This window comes from Rattus rattus, chromosome 6 (assembly GCF_011064425.1).
Source record: "Rattus rattus isolate New Zealand chromosome 6, Rrattus_CSIRO_v1, whole genome shotgun sequence".
Lineage (NCBI taxonomy): Eukaryota > Metazoa > Chordata > Mammalia > Rodentia > Muridae > Rattus > Rattus rattus.
The window spans coordinates 88,832,135-88,847,106 of record NC_046159.1 but is presented as its reverse complement, the minus strand read 5'-3'; the positions used below and the strand labels follow the sequence as shown (position 1 = coordinate 88,847,106).

The following is a 14,972-nucleotide window of genomic DNA, read 5'->3' as shown; positions in this document are numbered from 1 at the left end:
GTGGGTGATTGGATGGAATGAGGGTGGAGACTGAGTCCCTCTTTTTCTTTCCCTTTTTTCTTTTTTCTTTTTTTTTTTACACTTTATTTCCCCCCATTTTCGTAACTAAAATCAACGAGTCTCTTAAAGACGCTTTTCCAACTGTCCTTTGCAGGCAGGGTCTTGTGCCTGGCCCTTTACTCCTCTTCCTCCTCTTCCTCCTCCTCTTCCTCCTCCTCTTCCTCATCGGCCTTGTCAGCAGCCGTGGAAACCGAGGGCACCGCGTCTTCTGGAACTGCAGTGGGAGCCTGGCTCTCATCTTTATGCTCTTTCTTCCACTTCATGCGCCGATTCTGGAACCAGATCTTGATCTGGCGCTCGGTGAGGCAGAGCGCGTGAGCGATCTCGATGCGGCGGCGCCGCGTCAGGTAGCGGTTGAAGTGGAATTCCTTCTCCAGCTCCAGCGTCTGGTAGCGCGTGTAGGTCTGGCGTCCCCGCTTCCTATCGGGTCCTAGGAGCAGAAATTTGGACATAGAGATAAATAAACAGACAAGCAGCCTGTGGACAGATGAGTGCTTTAGTCAGGCCAGCAGTCCAAGAGCCTGCACTTCCCACCTTGTCTAAATCCAGGTGCCACCCTCAACACCCTCGATTGAGCTGGGGGAGGAAAATTGTCAGCGGAAGGCCCGAGCGCCAGACAAACAAGAACGTCTGTGAAAAGCCTTAGGGCAGAATTCCAACTTTACAACTGGCTTTTCCAGCCGGCTACGTTTCCACAATGTCCTGCTTCCCCCCTGACAAAGGGAAATTGTAAATACAGAGTGTGGCAAGTGGGAGACTCGGGCACTTTTGCCATTCAAAGGCAAGACTAGCCGCTCCCCAGCCTTGCTATACCAGTGGACGACCCTCCTCAGAAGCCCCATCCACAAGACCTTCCTGTGGGATTCCCACCCTCTGTCCCATTGGCTTCAGCCCCTTTCTAGAAATGGCCTCTGTAACAGGGGTGGGTGAGGGATCCTGGAGATCTCAGCCCTCCTTGCCTTTGAGAAAGAAAGCCAGGCCCAAGGAAGAGGAGGAGGGGGAGAGAACTGGAGTCAAGGAAGGGATAGGGGACTGGAAAGAAGGGGATAGAAAGAAAAGCTGAGGGAAAGGAAAAGAGAGGGAAAAGAAGAGGGGGTGAGGTGGGAGAAAGAGAATATGAGAATAGTGGAGAAACTTATTGTGAAAATTCCAAGGCAAATGGAGTTAAATAAATTTACGAGGATCGAACCCATTAATTGGGCCATAAAAAGTTTTATGAGCCTCATTTACATACAATGCTACGGGTCTCTCCACGCAATGGCGCCTCAGCTCTAATTAAAACCAGAAAGGCAGCGCCACCGGGACTTGCGGGGGGGACCGCCGGCTGGAAGCCGCTGGGCTGGGCTCTCTCAGTCCCCCGCGCCCTGCTCCCGCCCCGCCGCTCCTCCCGCACGCCGACCCCGCCGGCCACTGCGCCTACCTGAACTGCGCATCCAGGGGTAGATGCGGAAACTGGCCTCGGCCGGGCCGTGCAGCACGCCCTCGTCCGCCTTGTCGCAGGCGCCTTTGGCGAGGTCACTGCAGAGCCCGGGGATGTTTTGGTCGTAGGAGGCGCAGGGCAGGTTGTAGGCGTCGGCTCCCAGACCGTAGCTGGACGCGAAGGGGCTCTGATAGAGGGGGCTGTTGACATTGTATAAGCCCGGCACGGTGGAGGCGAAGGCGCCGGCGCCCGGCCCGTAGCCGCTTCTCTGCGAGTTGGGTGCAAAGGAGCAAGAAGTCGGCTCGGCATTTTGGAAGAGAGAAGCCCCCGCCGTATATTTGCTAAAAAGCGCGTTCACATAATACGAAGAACTCATAATTTTGACCTGTGATTTGTTGTCCGGCAGCTTTCAGTGTCGGTTTTACGAGGTAGCGTGATATATGATAACATTACACCCCCAGATTTACACCAAACCCCATTTTCTTTTGGACGGAGCTCGCCGCGGCACGTGACCGCCCACATGACCGCCTCCGCCAATCTCAGCAGCCCTCACAGGTGGTCTCGCGCCACGGGCCGGCGGCCGCCTAGAATGGAGGGGAAGAGGCTCAAATACGCGGCCTGCACCGGGCCAGCCCCGGGCGCCCGACGCAATCAGACCTCTAGGTTCCGGGAGAGCCCCATCCCAGAGGCCGAAGCCTGGCGGCAGGGTTCGCCCCCGACAACCTCACACCTATTCCTGAACCCCAGATCCAGTGTGTGGAACCCCCCCCCCGTCCGGGTCCTCTCTGAGGACCCAAGACCCTGCAGGGTCGCCCGCAACCTGTCCGCCTAAAGCTGGTCTGGAGAGAAAGAGCCAGTCTTTGCCCATCTTTCTCCATGGGCAGGAGAACGTTTGAGAGCGGATTTGATGCCCCAGCGCAAACTCTGCAGGCGCGGCGTCTCCTCTAGCCGAGCACAAACTGGAACCATGTGGTTCGAATAAAGTCAATGTCTCCCAGCTTCCTTTCTTTAATCGGCGGCGCACTGTTTATCTGCCCTAAAGGAAGCAGTGAAATATTTATCTATTAATGAGCCTCATTTGCCAACAGATTTACTAACATGGGATTCCCTTTTCTCCTCCCGGACACTGCGGCCCTGGCAGTCTCTCTGCATTCGCTCCTGGGCACCTGGCTGGCAGGCAACAACTCCATAGATGGCTCAACACCCGCTTTGTCCTTCCCACAACCCCTGGCTACCCCCTGGATGACAAGAAACTGGGAGTTTGGGAGAAATTCGGCTCCACAAAATTTTAAACACATCCTTCATACTGGGAGGTTCCTGGCAGCTCTCAGTACAGCTTTCCCTGGACTGTGGGCTGGTAACAGTTGGTAAAACCTGGTTTTAGAGCAGGTTTAGAGAGCAGAGAGGTGATCTCAGAGACTGGGTGCTGTAGCCCACCGTGGAACCCCAGTTCTTTATAAAGGCGACAATAAAAGCAAACAAGGAAGTCCTTTCAAGGGCCACCCAGATCCCGCGGCTTCACCTTTCTAAGCACCGTGCTTTCTAAGCACAAACACAGTCTCATTCTCTCCAAATGCTCAGCACCCTGGGGGCTTACCTTGCTGGACTTCAGACCCCCCTCCGCCTGTATTGATAGGTCGGATGGAGGCTCTGCTGCCCGGCATTCTCTAGAGGATATTTGGGTGAACCCTTTCCCTAAACGCCTCATAAACTTCCGGGGCCCTGCTGGAAGACTGGCCACCTTTTACTGCCCAGCTCGATTGCACATCATAAAGCCGACTTCACAATGGAATTGCCCCGGAAATTCTCCTCTAAATTATAGAGTTTGGTTCCTGGTGTACAAAGCACTTTCTTATCACTTTCAGTGGGTCCAGGCTGCCTCCACCCACCCCACCCCCGTTTACCGCATCCTCTCAGGGGGTCTTGGGAGCACAAAAGACAGAAGGATGTTCAAATCCCGCTGAAACGGAGCCTCGGCTCTTACCTAGTAAAGGGCTCAGGCTTTGGCGGGGAGGAGGGCAGGTGGGAGATGGGCTATCTCCCCTGAAACATAAGGACCCTGAGGCGGCAATATCCGGGATCCCCTTTATGGTGGATCGGGATGGCAAACAGAGGAGGTAGAACAGGAAAGGGGGGGAAAATCGAAATAACGGCGTCTTCTAAAAGAGAAATAAAAGTCTAAAATAGCTAAAAGAAGACGAAGCAAACAAAAAGAAGTGTAGGAGATCAAAGAGGCGAAATTAGACGGCTTTAGACTAATAAATTGTTCCTGGGGTGACACTGAGCAAGGCGCAAAGTGAAAGGCTAGTCAGGCCGAGGCGGTCTGTCTAGACTCAGGCGACTGGAGCAGCCATAGCTACTGTGTTTAAAATGGAACTTTTCTTTAGGAGGCCTGACAACCAGAGTGTGGAGCAAGTTAGGTCAAGCAGGAAAAACATCACCCTAACCCGCCTAGGAAGGTCGTCTGAATGGCCACGCATGACTAAGAAGTCGCAGTAAGAGACTCTGTTCTAGTTTGCCAAGGCCAAATCGGTTCCAAATTCTGCTGCTTCCAAGGCCTTGGTACTTCTGGGCCCAAGTCTTCCCTCTGAGCAGGGTCCAAGGGTCACCAAAAACCTTCACTTGTTTCTGTTGTCTCTCTTCCCTGGGCAGACTTTGAACAAAATCAGGCTCTCAGGGCCTATTTAATTATACGTTCTTTGGCCATTGGCTCCCTACTCGTTTGATGGAAATGTGTCTGTTATGTGTGAAAAGACTCACATACTATTTAGCCCAGGTCCTGGAGAAGACGCCCTTTAAGCCAGTTTTTAATCTACTATCTAAGTATTTCTCAACGCTTTCTCAGAATTAGCTTTCAGACCGACTGCCAGAGTTTGCTCCTTCCGTTGCCTGTAGCCGAGTAGTCCTCGGTGTTTAAATCTAGGTTTAGAATATAAACCCGACCTTTGCAGCCTTCTGGAGAGTGAGTAGTGCTGAGTTTAGGGGATTTTAAATGTTTCTATTCTCCCCCCCTGAGAAGATTGTGGGTTTCAGTTATTGGGTTTTGAGACTGTGTCCCCAACTTGGTGAAAGGCGACCGACTTGGATGCAGCCACCAATTCCTCCCCAAAGCGGATGAATAAGCTCGGTTCCTTGCCGGGTCTTGTCTGGGCGAATAGACGACAGGCGGTGAAAAAGCCTCTCAGTGAAGACCGGAGAACAGCCTGCCCGCCACCGCCAGTCGCCAGTCGGCCAAGGGCAAGGGAGGCTGCTGGCCTACGTAGTTCACCAGGCCTCTGAATCCCTGGAAGCCTGCACCTACATGGGGCCTCTGTGACCGGTGGAGGGAACCTGCTTCTGCCAACCAGTGACTTCCATTATTAGAAAAATGGAGTTTCCTATGTGTGTCCACTGCTCAGCAGGAACATAAATATAGATTTCTGAGGATTAGGCTAGGCGAACACGCAAGTGCTCTCTCCAAGAAGCTATAAACCCCTTCCTACAATCAGATGCTGTGAGGTAGAATGAATTACACACGGAAATATAACGATGATGTGTGCCTATAACACTCACGTGTATGCAGGAAGATTTTTTTGTTTTAAGGGAGTAAGAGGGAGAAAGAGAGGGATACCCAGGAGAGATTTCAGCCAAAATCGAGTCCCTGTTTTTACAGCATGTTCAGCACGGAGATGCGAGTCATAAACATTTTGTGGGCTTGGCCGAGACTCTTACGACCCAAATAAATGCACTCTATATTCAGGGCGCTTCGAAGGGTTGGTTTTCTGTTTGCTCTTGGGTTTTCTTTCCGAAACCATCCTAGACCAGGGGCTGATCCTAACACACTGGCCGCCTTTGCTCTGAAGCTTGTCCCCATCTAGCATTAAAAACAGTCTGGGAGTGAGTTGGGAATATTTTTTTCTTCTAGCCTCCTCAACCGGTGACGCCAGAGCAGCCTTGGCCCTTCAATGCCAAAGAAATACCACAGCCGGAGAAGCAAGAACGACTTCAACCACATGAATGCCAGTTCTGGAGCTAGAGTGTTATTGTACTTATTTAAACGTATGTATCATTTATTTTCCAACAACCTAACAGTCCCTAGACTATGCCCCGAGTTACTCCAACCTGGCCAATTTCCCCAAAGATCTACACTAGACAGCCACCAACCCAATCTCTCTCTCTCTCTCTCTCTCTCTCTCTCTCTCTCTCTCTCTCTCTCTCTCTCTCTCTCTCTCTCTCTCTCTCTCTCTCCTTACTGGTGCTGGCTAGCTAGGCCCAGTACCCGACCCTGAACCAGATTTTGGGGCCTCACGGGTCGGCGGAACCCGTGACCACAGGGTGCGTTCTCTGTGGGTTCATCTGGTCCTGGGGCCGTAGGTGTTCGTTCCCTTGTTCTTCGATCAATCCTGAACGACCGTCCTCGTGCGCCTCGCTGTCCCTAGATCTCTGCTGGGATGCGGACTGTGACCCTGGAATAGAACTGGCGTTCTCAACCACAGCCCCGCACCTTGGGCATCGCTGCTGCCACGCAACACAGCGGCCTCGGAATGGGGCCTGGGAGGAGCGAGCGCTGACGGTCAGGCAAGCCCCAGCGCATGCTTGTGTCCCCTGGAGCCTTTCAGGCTGGCATGAGCAGCAGGGAAAATATATGACTACTGTTCACGCGCAAATCCCATTCCAGAAAGGCTCGCTTCAAGTCGACATTTTAGGAGCTTCCTAGGTCTTGGCGGCCGGAGATGGCGGCGAGAACGCCTCTTGCGTGGAGCCACACTGCCATCTCCTGGACTTTTCTTAGCACTGCAGCCGCAGCTGCTCTGGCCCGCGTGAACTTCGGCAACGCCTGTGACCCCACCAGCGTTCCACTCACATGGGCGGAGCGAGGGCCCTGTCCCTGCGGATTCTTGGGGAGCCAGGAACCTACGCTGCAGAGGGGGCAATACCCATAAAAGAGGGCTGTTTCCGCAGTCTCTTTATCGGCGGCAGACAGAGCAAACAAATGAAAGGGTTTTGGTGGGATACCCTAATTGGAGCTGGACAGTTGTAAACTCATTAAGAGCCGAATTCCAGACAGTTCGCAGACCTTCCTTTATGGCACACCCTTACTGCATAGGCTTTGAAGTCCTTTCTGTCTGCAACAACAGAGGGCGTGCCAACCTGGCGGCGCATTGGGGGTGGGGGCTACGTAGAAGCCCCAGCCACCCGCACCCTGGTCTCCCTTTCCCCGCGTTAGAAGACAGTCACCATTACAGAGAGATGGGGGGTGAGAAGAAAAAGAGTTGGGGGTGTGTGAGGCGAGGCAAAATCCTCTGGCTACATCTGGAAGGCGCTTGGGCCTCGGAAGCCTTGGAGCCGGTCCCCCTACGCAGCCCTTTACACCCCATAAAGGGTAACAGCCCTCATTTTCTTTTATGGCGCTTCGGGGCTTGTCGGTTGCTAAGGCCTGCTTCTGTGGGAGACTTAAGCTCCGGAGGTGGCTTTGCAGTGTAGGATGCTGATCCCTACCCCCAACCCGTCCCCAGCAAGGTTGGCAGGACGGAGTGAGGCACAAGGGTACAGATTTTCTACTCTCTGAAAACCCCTGAATATTTGAAGGAGTCACCTTATTGCCCACGTGTGGCTCCCGCTTGTCTCCTCAGAGCCTTCTTAGCAGGGAACAAGCCCTCAGCTCCTTGTTTTGCAGCCCTCAACTCTATCCCCCTACTTCCAAAGGCTTCAGCTTTTTTTTTTTTTTTTTTTTTTTTTGTGAGTCAGGGTTTGGTAAAATTTTTGAGGCACCAAAAATGAAAGAGTGGACGGACTTTCCACCTTGCTGGCCAGTGAGGCCCAGCTCTTTTGTGCAGCACCCCAGATACTTCTCTGGATGTCTAATAGACCTGAGTCTGTTTGCTGGCACCTCCACCGTTGATCTTCCCCGCTTTCCGCTGCTCCTGCTTCCTACCGAGCGTCTCCGGGCTGAATCAGGAGTGCTTAGGCCTGGCCCGGCCCGTCTATGACTGCTTCCAGTTAGAGACAGAATCACGGCTTTCCTCCCGCCTCACCTCAGCCCTCCCCGGAAAATATATCCAGAAAAGGGATGGTACAAAAAGCAGACCCGCACAACGTAAAAGAATCAATATATTTTATTTGGCAAAAGTTAAATATCTCGACACAACAATTTGGTCAGTAGGCCTTGAGGTAACTATTGCAAAATATACAGTGTATGTTCAGTCCGATGGAAACCCCAAATTCACCAAGGATACAAATCTACAGTAGCCCAATAGCGTTTTCATGGTGTATAATTTATTATCAATAAAATTAACTCCATTACAGTAAGCACTCACTTTCCCCTAATTAAAATTAAGCATAAACCATAGGTAGTAACCCTCTGCACATGTGTATAGCTCCGAATTTCCTCACTTCTCCTCTGGTGCAAAAACAATCTTCAAGCTTTCTGATCATGGATATTTCTTTAATGTGGAGATCCTATATACATTGGACAAAATTGGAATCTAGAACGTGTAAAGATGAAAAAAAAAAACCCCACATTTCAAAAGCAGATAAATCAGGAATCTATGCATCCCGGAGAACTACCTCCCTTTTCTTTCCAAGTTTGATTTCACTGGGAAATCCTTACAGCTAGTTTACAGTCGTAGGTTAACAGTCTAATTACACAGAAGACGTATCCCACTACAGAGCTATACTCTATGCGACAGCTTCTCTTCCCCCATAAACAACCTGAGTTCAAATTGAATTCTAGCATCCACAATCACAATGGGCACTTCACCCAGCACAGAAGTTTGAGTCACAAAACATAATTACCACAATAAAACACAGTGTTCAAGTATTTTGGCAGAACGCTCTGCCACAGGAAGAGCAAATTAAATTAGCTACAGAGACTAAAAACTATACAGCCAGTCATCAACAGTTGTGCATTATATAAAAAGGTAGTTTTCTTTCCTTTTGCTTAAAGTCGGAAGCAGGTAGATTTTTTTTAAATATATATATATATACAAGCTAGCACATACAGCCAACAGCGCTAATGCCCTCCCTTGTGTGTGTGCCTTCTAAAAACGGAAAGCTTACAATACCTCCTCCATTAAAGCCGAAGGCCTAGGACCCAGCCTGAGCAGGGACTGCCAGGGAGACATGAGGCCTGGGATTTAGAGCCCCTTTGTGCGGGTGGTGGAGGCTGGGTTTGGGAGAGGGGAGAGAAAGGGAGACAGACAGTCCTTTCATTTTCTTTCTAGCTTGCTCTTTTTTTTTTTTTTTTTTTTTAAACGAGCCCCCAAAGGCTCACTCGTCTTTTGCTCGGTCCTTGTTGATCTTCTTCATTTTCATCCTGCGGTTCTGGAACCAGATCTTGACCTGCCTTTCGGTGAGGTTGAGTAGCCGGGCCACTTCGTACCTGCGGTCCCGTGTGAGGTACATGTTGAACAGAAATTCTTTCTCCAGTTCCAGCGTCTGGTGTTTTGTGTAGGGACACCGCTTCTTCCGAGTGGAGCGAGCATGTAGCCAGTTGGCGGCCGGGTTATCTGTGGAGGGAGAGAGACACGGGGTTTAGAAGGAGGAGGGTCCCGGGTGGGTCTGAAGGAGCCTCTTGGGGGTCTCTGGCCGAAGTGCAGGATGCGGCTGAATTGGTTAGAGAAAACACAATGAAGCCCTAGCAGACAGACCAACGGAGGGTCACAACAGCGCCGGGAAAGTCTCAGCTCCCCCTACCATCCCCACCCTCCTTTCGCCTCTCCTGTCCTCTCCTCTTCTTCTTTCCACAGTCTGTATATTGTGAAAGGGTGAAATTTGGAAACCATTTTTTTCTTTCTTTCTCTTTTTCTTTCTTTCTTTTTTCTTTGCCAGTAAGAGCAGGCTATCCTGAGTTCTTGTGGCAAGATTAATCTCTCTCTCTCTCTCTCTCTCTCTCTCTCTCTCTCTCTCTCTCTCTCTCTCTCTCTCTCTCTCCCCTTTCCCCAGCTTCCTTGCAACTGCCCCCACTCTTTATTTGACCTTCCCGGAAGGCCGTGGGAACTACGCGGGAGGCAGGATGCCCCAGGGCCTTTGATCAGGGCTCCACTTTATTTGAATAAATCTGGCAAAGGGACCCTCGTGGTTCCGAAGCCCGTAGCCTCATCTTGGGCAGGATTTCCGCCGCCACCGGCCGAAAGCAAGAAATGGAGGGAATCGGAGGTCTCCCCAAGGGTCCCGGGTCAGATTGCCCGGCTGACGTCGCTGCCACAGTTCGTGCACAATCTAGCCGCACAAAAGACTTCTCTGCGCTGCTTTCGAAGAACCGCCCAAAGTCTGTCTGTCCTAGGCCTGGGCAGCTTAGGAGAGGGGCGGCGGGTCTCGGCTCCACTCGCTCGCCCGCCCCGCCCCCTCGTACTGCAGTATCCTCCTCCCTTTCCCCTAGCCGGCCCGGCCTGATCCACACGGTTCTCTGGACTTGGGGCCCCTATCAGAGGTGTTCCAAACACCAACTTCTGGTTCTCGGGCCCTAGATTCAGAGGCACCCATCGAGGACGAAGGCAGGCTCGAGAGAAAGCTGATGCGCTGGTAGATCCTGGTGGCCTGCGTGGAGGCAGCGGCCGATTTGCAGGAAGGAGACACTTACTGGGATCGATGGGGGGCTTGTCTCCGCCGCTCTCATTCTCGGCATTGTTTTCGGAGAAGGCGCCTTCGCTGGGTTGTTTTTCTCTATCAACTGGAGGAGAACCACAAGCATAGTCAGTCAGGGACAAAGTGTGAGTGTCAAGCGTGGGACAGTCACCCCTTCTGGCCGACAGCGGTTCAGGTTTAATGCCATAAGGCCGGCTGGAGGGTAAGCCCGCGAAGGAGAGCGCACCGGGCGTGGGCTCCAGCCAGGAGCGCATGTACCTGCCGTCCGGCGCCGCCGCCGCCACGGGCGCCTGGGGGTGCACGTAGGGGTGGTGGTGGTGGTGATACACCGCAGCAGGCACCGCATTGGCGCCTGCCGCGTGCACTGGGTTCCACGAGGCACCGAACACCGCCGCCTTGGACTGGAAGCTGCAAGGGCTGAAGTCGGGGTGTTCGGCCAGCGCTGCCGCCTGCCTTTGGGGTTGGCCCAGGGCCCCTGGAGCGTAGCGTCCCGCACCCAGCTCGTCGGCAGCGTCAGCGCCCAGCAGGAAGGAGTCCACATAGTAGTTGCCCAGGGCCCCGGTGGTAGCCATCGCAGTAGCCCGCGCCTGGCCGGCCCAGCCCGACCCGCCGAAATTATGAAACTGCAGATTTCATGTAACAACTTGGTGGCACCAGGGGGGGTGAAGTACAGTCACCTAATAAGTTGCCGGCGCCCGCGCCCCCATTGGCCACGCGCGTCACGTGTCCGCCCGGCAGAACAATAACGCGTAAATCACTCCGCACGCTATTAATGGCCCGGTGTTTTGCAGTCATAATTTTTATAGCAAAAGCCATATGTTTTTATGCAAAGGGATCGCGCAGCTCCACGATCTGGTTTGTTTTAATTGTGGCCAACGAAGATTAAAAGATCAAATCTGGCCTTGCCTCGGTACTCTTCCTTGCCACCCCCTCCACACATACACACACACACACACATACCAGACACACACACTTCTTAAGCGGACTATTTTATATCACAATTAATCACGCCATCAGGAAGGCGCGGGTCCCGCGTGCGAGCACGGCCAGCAGAGCCCCTCACATAAAATTAGACAATAATTGAAGCCATAAAAAAGCAGCCAAATCGCATTCTCACTCCACTGTATTTAAATCTATATTTATGATATTTCATAAGGAGTTATTGTTTCGGAAGCCACACAGGCTGGTGGAAAGTCAGGAACGACCAACAGATTCGTTTGCCTCGCTGCGGCTCCCTGTAAAAATTTATGGGGACTTGGAAAGGTTAAATTAGACTGTTGTGTTTGGTTGGTGAGCGCCCTGTAAATAATTCTTGCAGTCCTCAGAGATGTGAGCCCCCTCCCTCCCGTACCCCCTCCAGGACCCGGCCCCAGGCCGGCCTCGAAAAGTCAAATACAAGGCTCTCTCCACCTCAAACAGTGTGACCACCGCCCTTGTCGCGATGCACCATCGATGATACCACCAACCTAAAATGCGCTACTGACCCTTAGACTGGAAAGCCAGCCAGGCGCTTGCACAGCACCCAGATCACCCTTGCTCCACAAGGGAAGGCTCCACAGAGGAACTGCCAAGGAGAGGACTGCCAGCTACCCTCTAAGGTTTGTGTCACAAACGCCCTGCTGTGTCACAAGCGCCATGGCCCACATCTTTGAGCACAAACTGCTCCACGAATTTTCTTCCCTATCCAGCGGGTTCTAAGCTCCATCATCCGTATGCCTCGTCACTATCAGTACCAGAGGAGTTCGTCTTGCTGAGGGCTCGCCTCTCCTAAAAGAGGAGCACCGGGCACTTAAAATGGCCATCTCTGGGCCCTGTATGAACCTCCCTGGGATCCTTCCCTCCTCTGTTCTTTCTTCGCATTCCTCTTCCACCCCACTTCTCTCCCTTCCTTCCTTTTGCTTCCCTTCCATTCCCTTTTTCCTTCTTTCCGTCCTTCCCTCTCCCTTTTCTTTTTCTTTTCCCCTCTCTATCTCCAGCACCCCTGCCTTGGTTATCCATGAAACAGAACAACAGAGATCCAAGAGCCAACACTAGAGGACTGCAGCTCAAGTCCAGTGCTACAGAGGAACCCAGGAGGAGCACTGGACATTGACTTTAATCTCATCCTTTGGACAAATGGAGGATGTTGTTTTTCACCCTTAGAATTTTGGGGGATGAGGAAAAAAGTGAAAAGTCCACAGCCACTGTTGCTAATGGGAGGATGGTGGCCCCATCCCAATCAGGAACACAAAGCAACAAACTCCTAGGAGCTGTGTAATTAAATTCACGTGTGGATTCTGTGCCCTCCAAGAGTATGTTTCTCATTACTTCACTTTGCTCTCCACAAAACTGCTGGCTGGAGACATTTCCACCTTTATTAGGCTCTACACCAAAGAGGGGCTGCGAAGCTCTCCGGGAATACAGACTCTCTCCTTTGCTCGTAGGCAGGAAGGAGAAGAAAGTGGCCAACGCCAGCAACTGGATGTGGCCTGTCCTGACTGCCTCAGTCCCCTCCCCCTAATATTTTCCTTTCCCTACAAATTCCTCCAAGTCACACACACCCCAACACAGCCCAAGGTGTTCTAAATATCCGGCAGTCCTCTGAGGTTCAGGTTTTCATTAAAGCACTAATCCTGGAGCATAACTCTGCTCTTAATTGTAAATAGTAGAGTACTCCTGGCTGGCTTTTTCACTTTTTGCATTCAGAGAAGATGTGTCATCACCACCACCACCACCACCATCATCATCGTCATCATCTTCTTCATCATATCCTTATTGTTATTAATTAAAATACATTAAAAAAAACCCTGTAGTCTCCAACTAGAAAAATCACAAAGGAGCACGCATCGAGTATTAAGCAGCTGTTTATGTGTGGCCAGAAGGGGAAAAAAAATTCCTAAAAGCAGATACTGTCCTTGTAAGTCTAGAAACTTGATCCCAAAGCATACATGTTTTTATTTCTGCTTTCGTTTGGACGAGAAAGGAGTTGTATACACATCTAGAAATAATAAATGGATGTAATCACACACCACCTCATTCTCAACCGAGAATCCTCCTAAACCTGTGGGCTTTGAAATAAATCCAATACCTGGATCCAGAAACCAGCAGAGAAGAATTGGGGGGAACCGGGTGGACTGGTCATTCAGATAACAGGTTGTTGACTGAGTAATGAAAACAATTCCCATGCATCAGCATCAGCCCGGAAGGGAAACAGAGTTCTGCGGTCTCGGTAGTGCCTATGTCGTTGGTGGGAAAGAGTGGTTTGTTTTCAGTCTTCTGTATTAAGAGTGGTTAGGCTGGTTTTCTTAGATTAGAATTTAGTCCAGTACCCCAGTTTGTGCCCTCCCTGTTCTTGAATTGGGGGTTGTTTTCACTCACTTAAAATATATTGGAGCTGGGAAGGTCTCCCTTCTCAAACACTCAGCTGCACAAGGCCGGACGTGTCTAACATTTTCTCAGTCTGATCCTGCTAGTAGCAAGCCAGCAAATAATCAAGCCTTGGCCCCGGTGAGGCTCTTTCATCACGGTCAAAGGCCGAATTAGGGCCTGTAAAACTGGCGGAGCTGGTCAAAGCTTCCTGCTAGAGCTTTCCCAGTGGTCAGCTCCACAGAACTTAGACAGGAATTCAGCCCGATTCCAGCTTCTGAACCAATGTAGCTGGCAAAGGGTTTCCTGCCCACGGTGTGGGCACACAAAGACGCCGCGGGTGCCCCCTCACCGGATATCTCAGGCAGCCGCTAAGGCAAGGCCGCCGCCATCCGGTCGTGATCGTAACCGAGGCCTTGTCTGCACAGAGGCCCACCAGGCCAAAAAACACGGACCTGAACAGCATCCCTTATGCACTCCTTAGAACATTCAAAACTGCACCGAGACAAAAAAGAAAAAGAAAAAGAAAAAGAAAGAAAGAAAGAAAGAAAGAAAGAAAGAAAGCTAGCTCCAAGCTTTCTCTAAGTCAACCCTTTACCCTCCAGAAGAACGATATGGAAAGGAAACGGAGAGATAGAGATGTGGACAGAAAGATGAAAGATGCAAGCAAAAGAAAAAAACAAGGGAAGGAACAACGGAAAGGAAAACATAAAGAAAGAAGAAAGAAGAAAGGAAAGAGGCTAGAACATATGTAAAAGATACAACGGCAGCTGAGAGCAGAGGGCGCCCTTGCAGAGAGAAGGGTAAGCGACAAGGCCAGGATAGCAACCTCGGACTGTCCTGACTCTCCTATCTCAGGCTGGGTCTCTACTGGCGAAGGGCTTTTGCTCATAGCGGAATTACAGAGGCGAGCATGTGTTCCAGCCTAGCCTTGCAGGAGCATGACAGAGCCCCCACATAGGCACAGGTCGACAGTAGGGAAAGCTCAGACTGCAAACGAGCGCCCCTGACCTTGAATGGCCTGGGGCCCAGAATTCTTACCACGCCCCCGGCGTCCAAGAATCAGCCGCTAACCTGACCGTACCTGCTCCGGGCCAGGTGCCGGGCGGAGACAGTGAGGCGGGCTGGATGGCACAGCGCTGGGGAAGACCCGAAGCTCCTCCTGCACTGGGGATCTGAGGTTGCCACCGCAGGCCTGGCATGATTAAGGCCTTGATGGCCATCCTGGCCACCCCGGGCTGCTCAGTACAGGTACCTGGAGACGCTTTCAACTGAAGTAATGAAGGCAGTGTCGTGCTGTCGAGAGAAAGGTGGATCCCAACAACAGGAAACTACCTAAATCACCGACCAGTTCAGATGCTGCCTCGCCCCTCGCCGCCTCCGCTGCCGCCACTGTCGCCGCCAAGGAAAGAGCCCTGAGATTGTACCCAGACCAGCCCTCCGCAACCCGTACCGGACACTATCCCAACCCTGTGGTGGATGAAGGCTCAGGTCTCGGGAAAGGTTCGCTTAGGAGGAGAGAGTGAAAGGGAGGGTGGGGGATAAGAAGGGGGGAGGAAATACAAAGGAAGGGGGAAAGCTA

At 51.8% G+C, this 14,972-nt stretch overlaps 2 protein-coding genes across 8 annotated transcripts; both read right to left on the bottom strand.

The window, feature by feature from the left end:
- Positions 1-67: 67 nt before the first annotated feature.
- On the bottom strand, positions 68-3,239 carry Hoxa7 (homeobox A7). 5 transcript variants are annotated; one of them, XM_032906509.1, is made up of 3 exons: positions 3,078-3,239; positions 1,481-1,748; positions 68-490 (listed from the first exon to the last, which is right to left on the bottom strand). In XM_032906509.1, exons 1-3 carry the CDS (start codon positions 3,186-3,188, stop codon positions 177-179), a joined length of 693 nt encoding a protein of 230 aa, XP_032762400.1. In that variant the 5' UTR covers positions 3,189-3,239; the 3' UTR covers positions 68-176. The 5 variants fall into 5 exon arrangements, with proteins under 5 accessions (XP_032762400.1, XP_032762402.1, XP_032762403.1 ...); XM_032906511.1 differs by having other exon boundaries at positions 1,481-2,854; positions 3,078-3,170; XM_032906512.1 differs by having other exon boundaries at positions 1,481-2,064; positions 3,078-3,166.
- A 4,318-nt stretch (positions 3,240-7,557) lies between these two features.
- Hoxa9 (homeobox A9) lies at positions 7,558-13,512 on the bottom strand. 3 transcript variants are annotated; one of them, XM_032906496.1, is made up of 4 exons: positions 13,403-13,512; positions 13,113-13,260; positions 10,041-10,565; positions 7,558-8,967 (listed from the first exon to the last, which is right to left on the bottom strand). In XM_032906496.1, the coding sequence occupies exons 2-4, from the start codon at positions 13,207-13,209 to the stop codon at positions 8,729-8,731; spliced, it is 861 nt and encodes a 286-aa protein (XP_032762387.1). In that variant the 5' UTR covers positions 13,210-13,260; positions 13,403-13,512; the 3' UTR covers positions 7,558-8,728. The 3 variants fall into 3 exon arrangements, with proteins under 3 accessions (XP_032762387.1, XP_032762385.1, XP_032762388.1); XM_032906494.1 differs by having other exon boundaries at positions 13,113-13,512; XM_032906497.1 differs by lacking the exons at positions 13,113-13,260; positions 13,403-13,512 and having other exon boundaries at positions 10,041-10,852.
- Between the last annotated feature and the right edge of the window lie 1,460 nt (positions 13,513-14,972).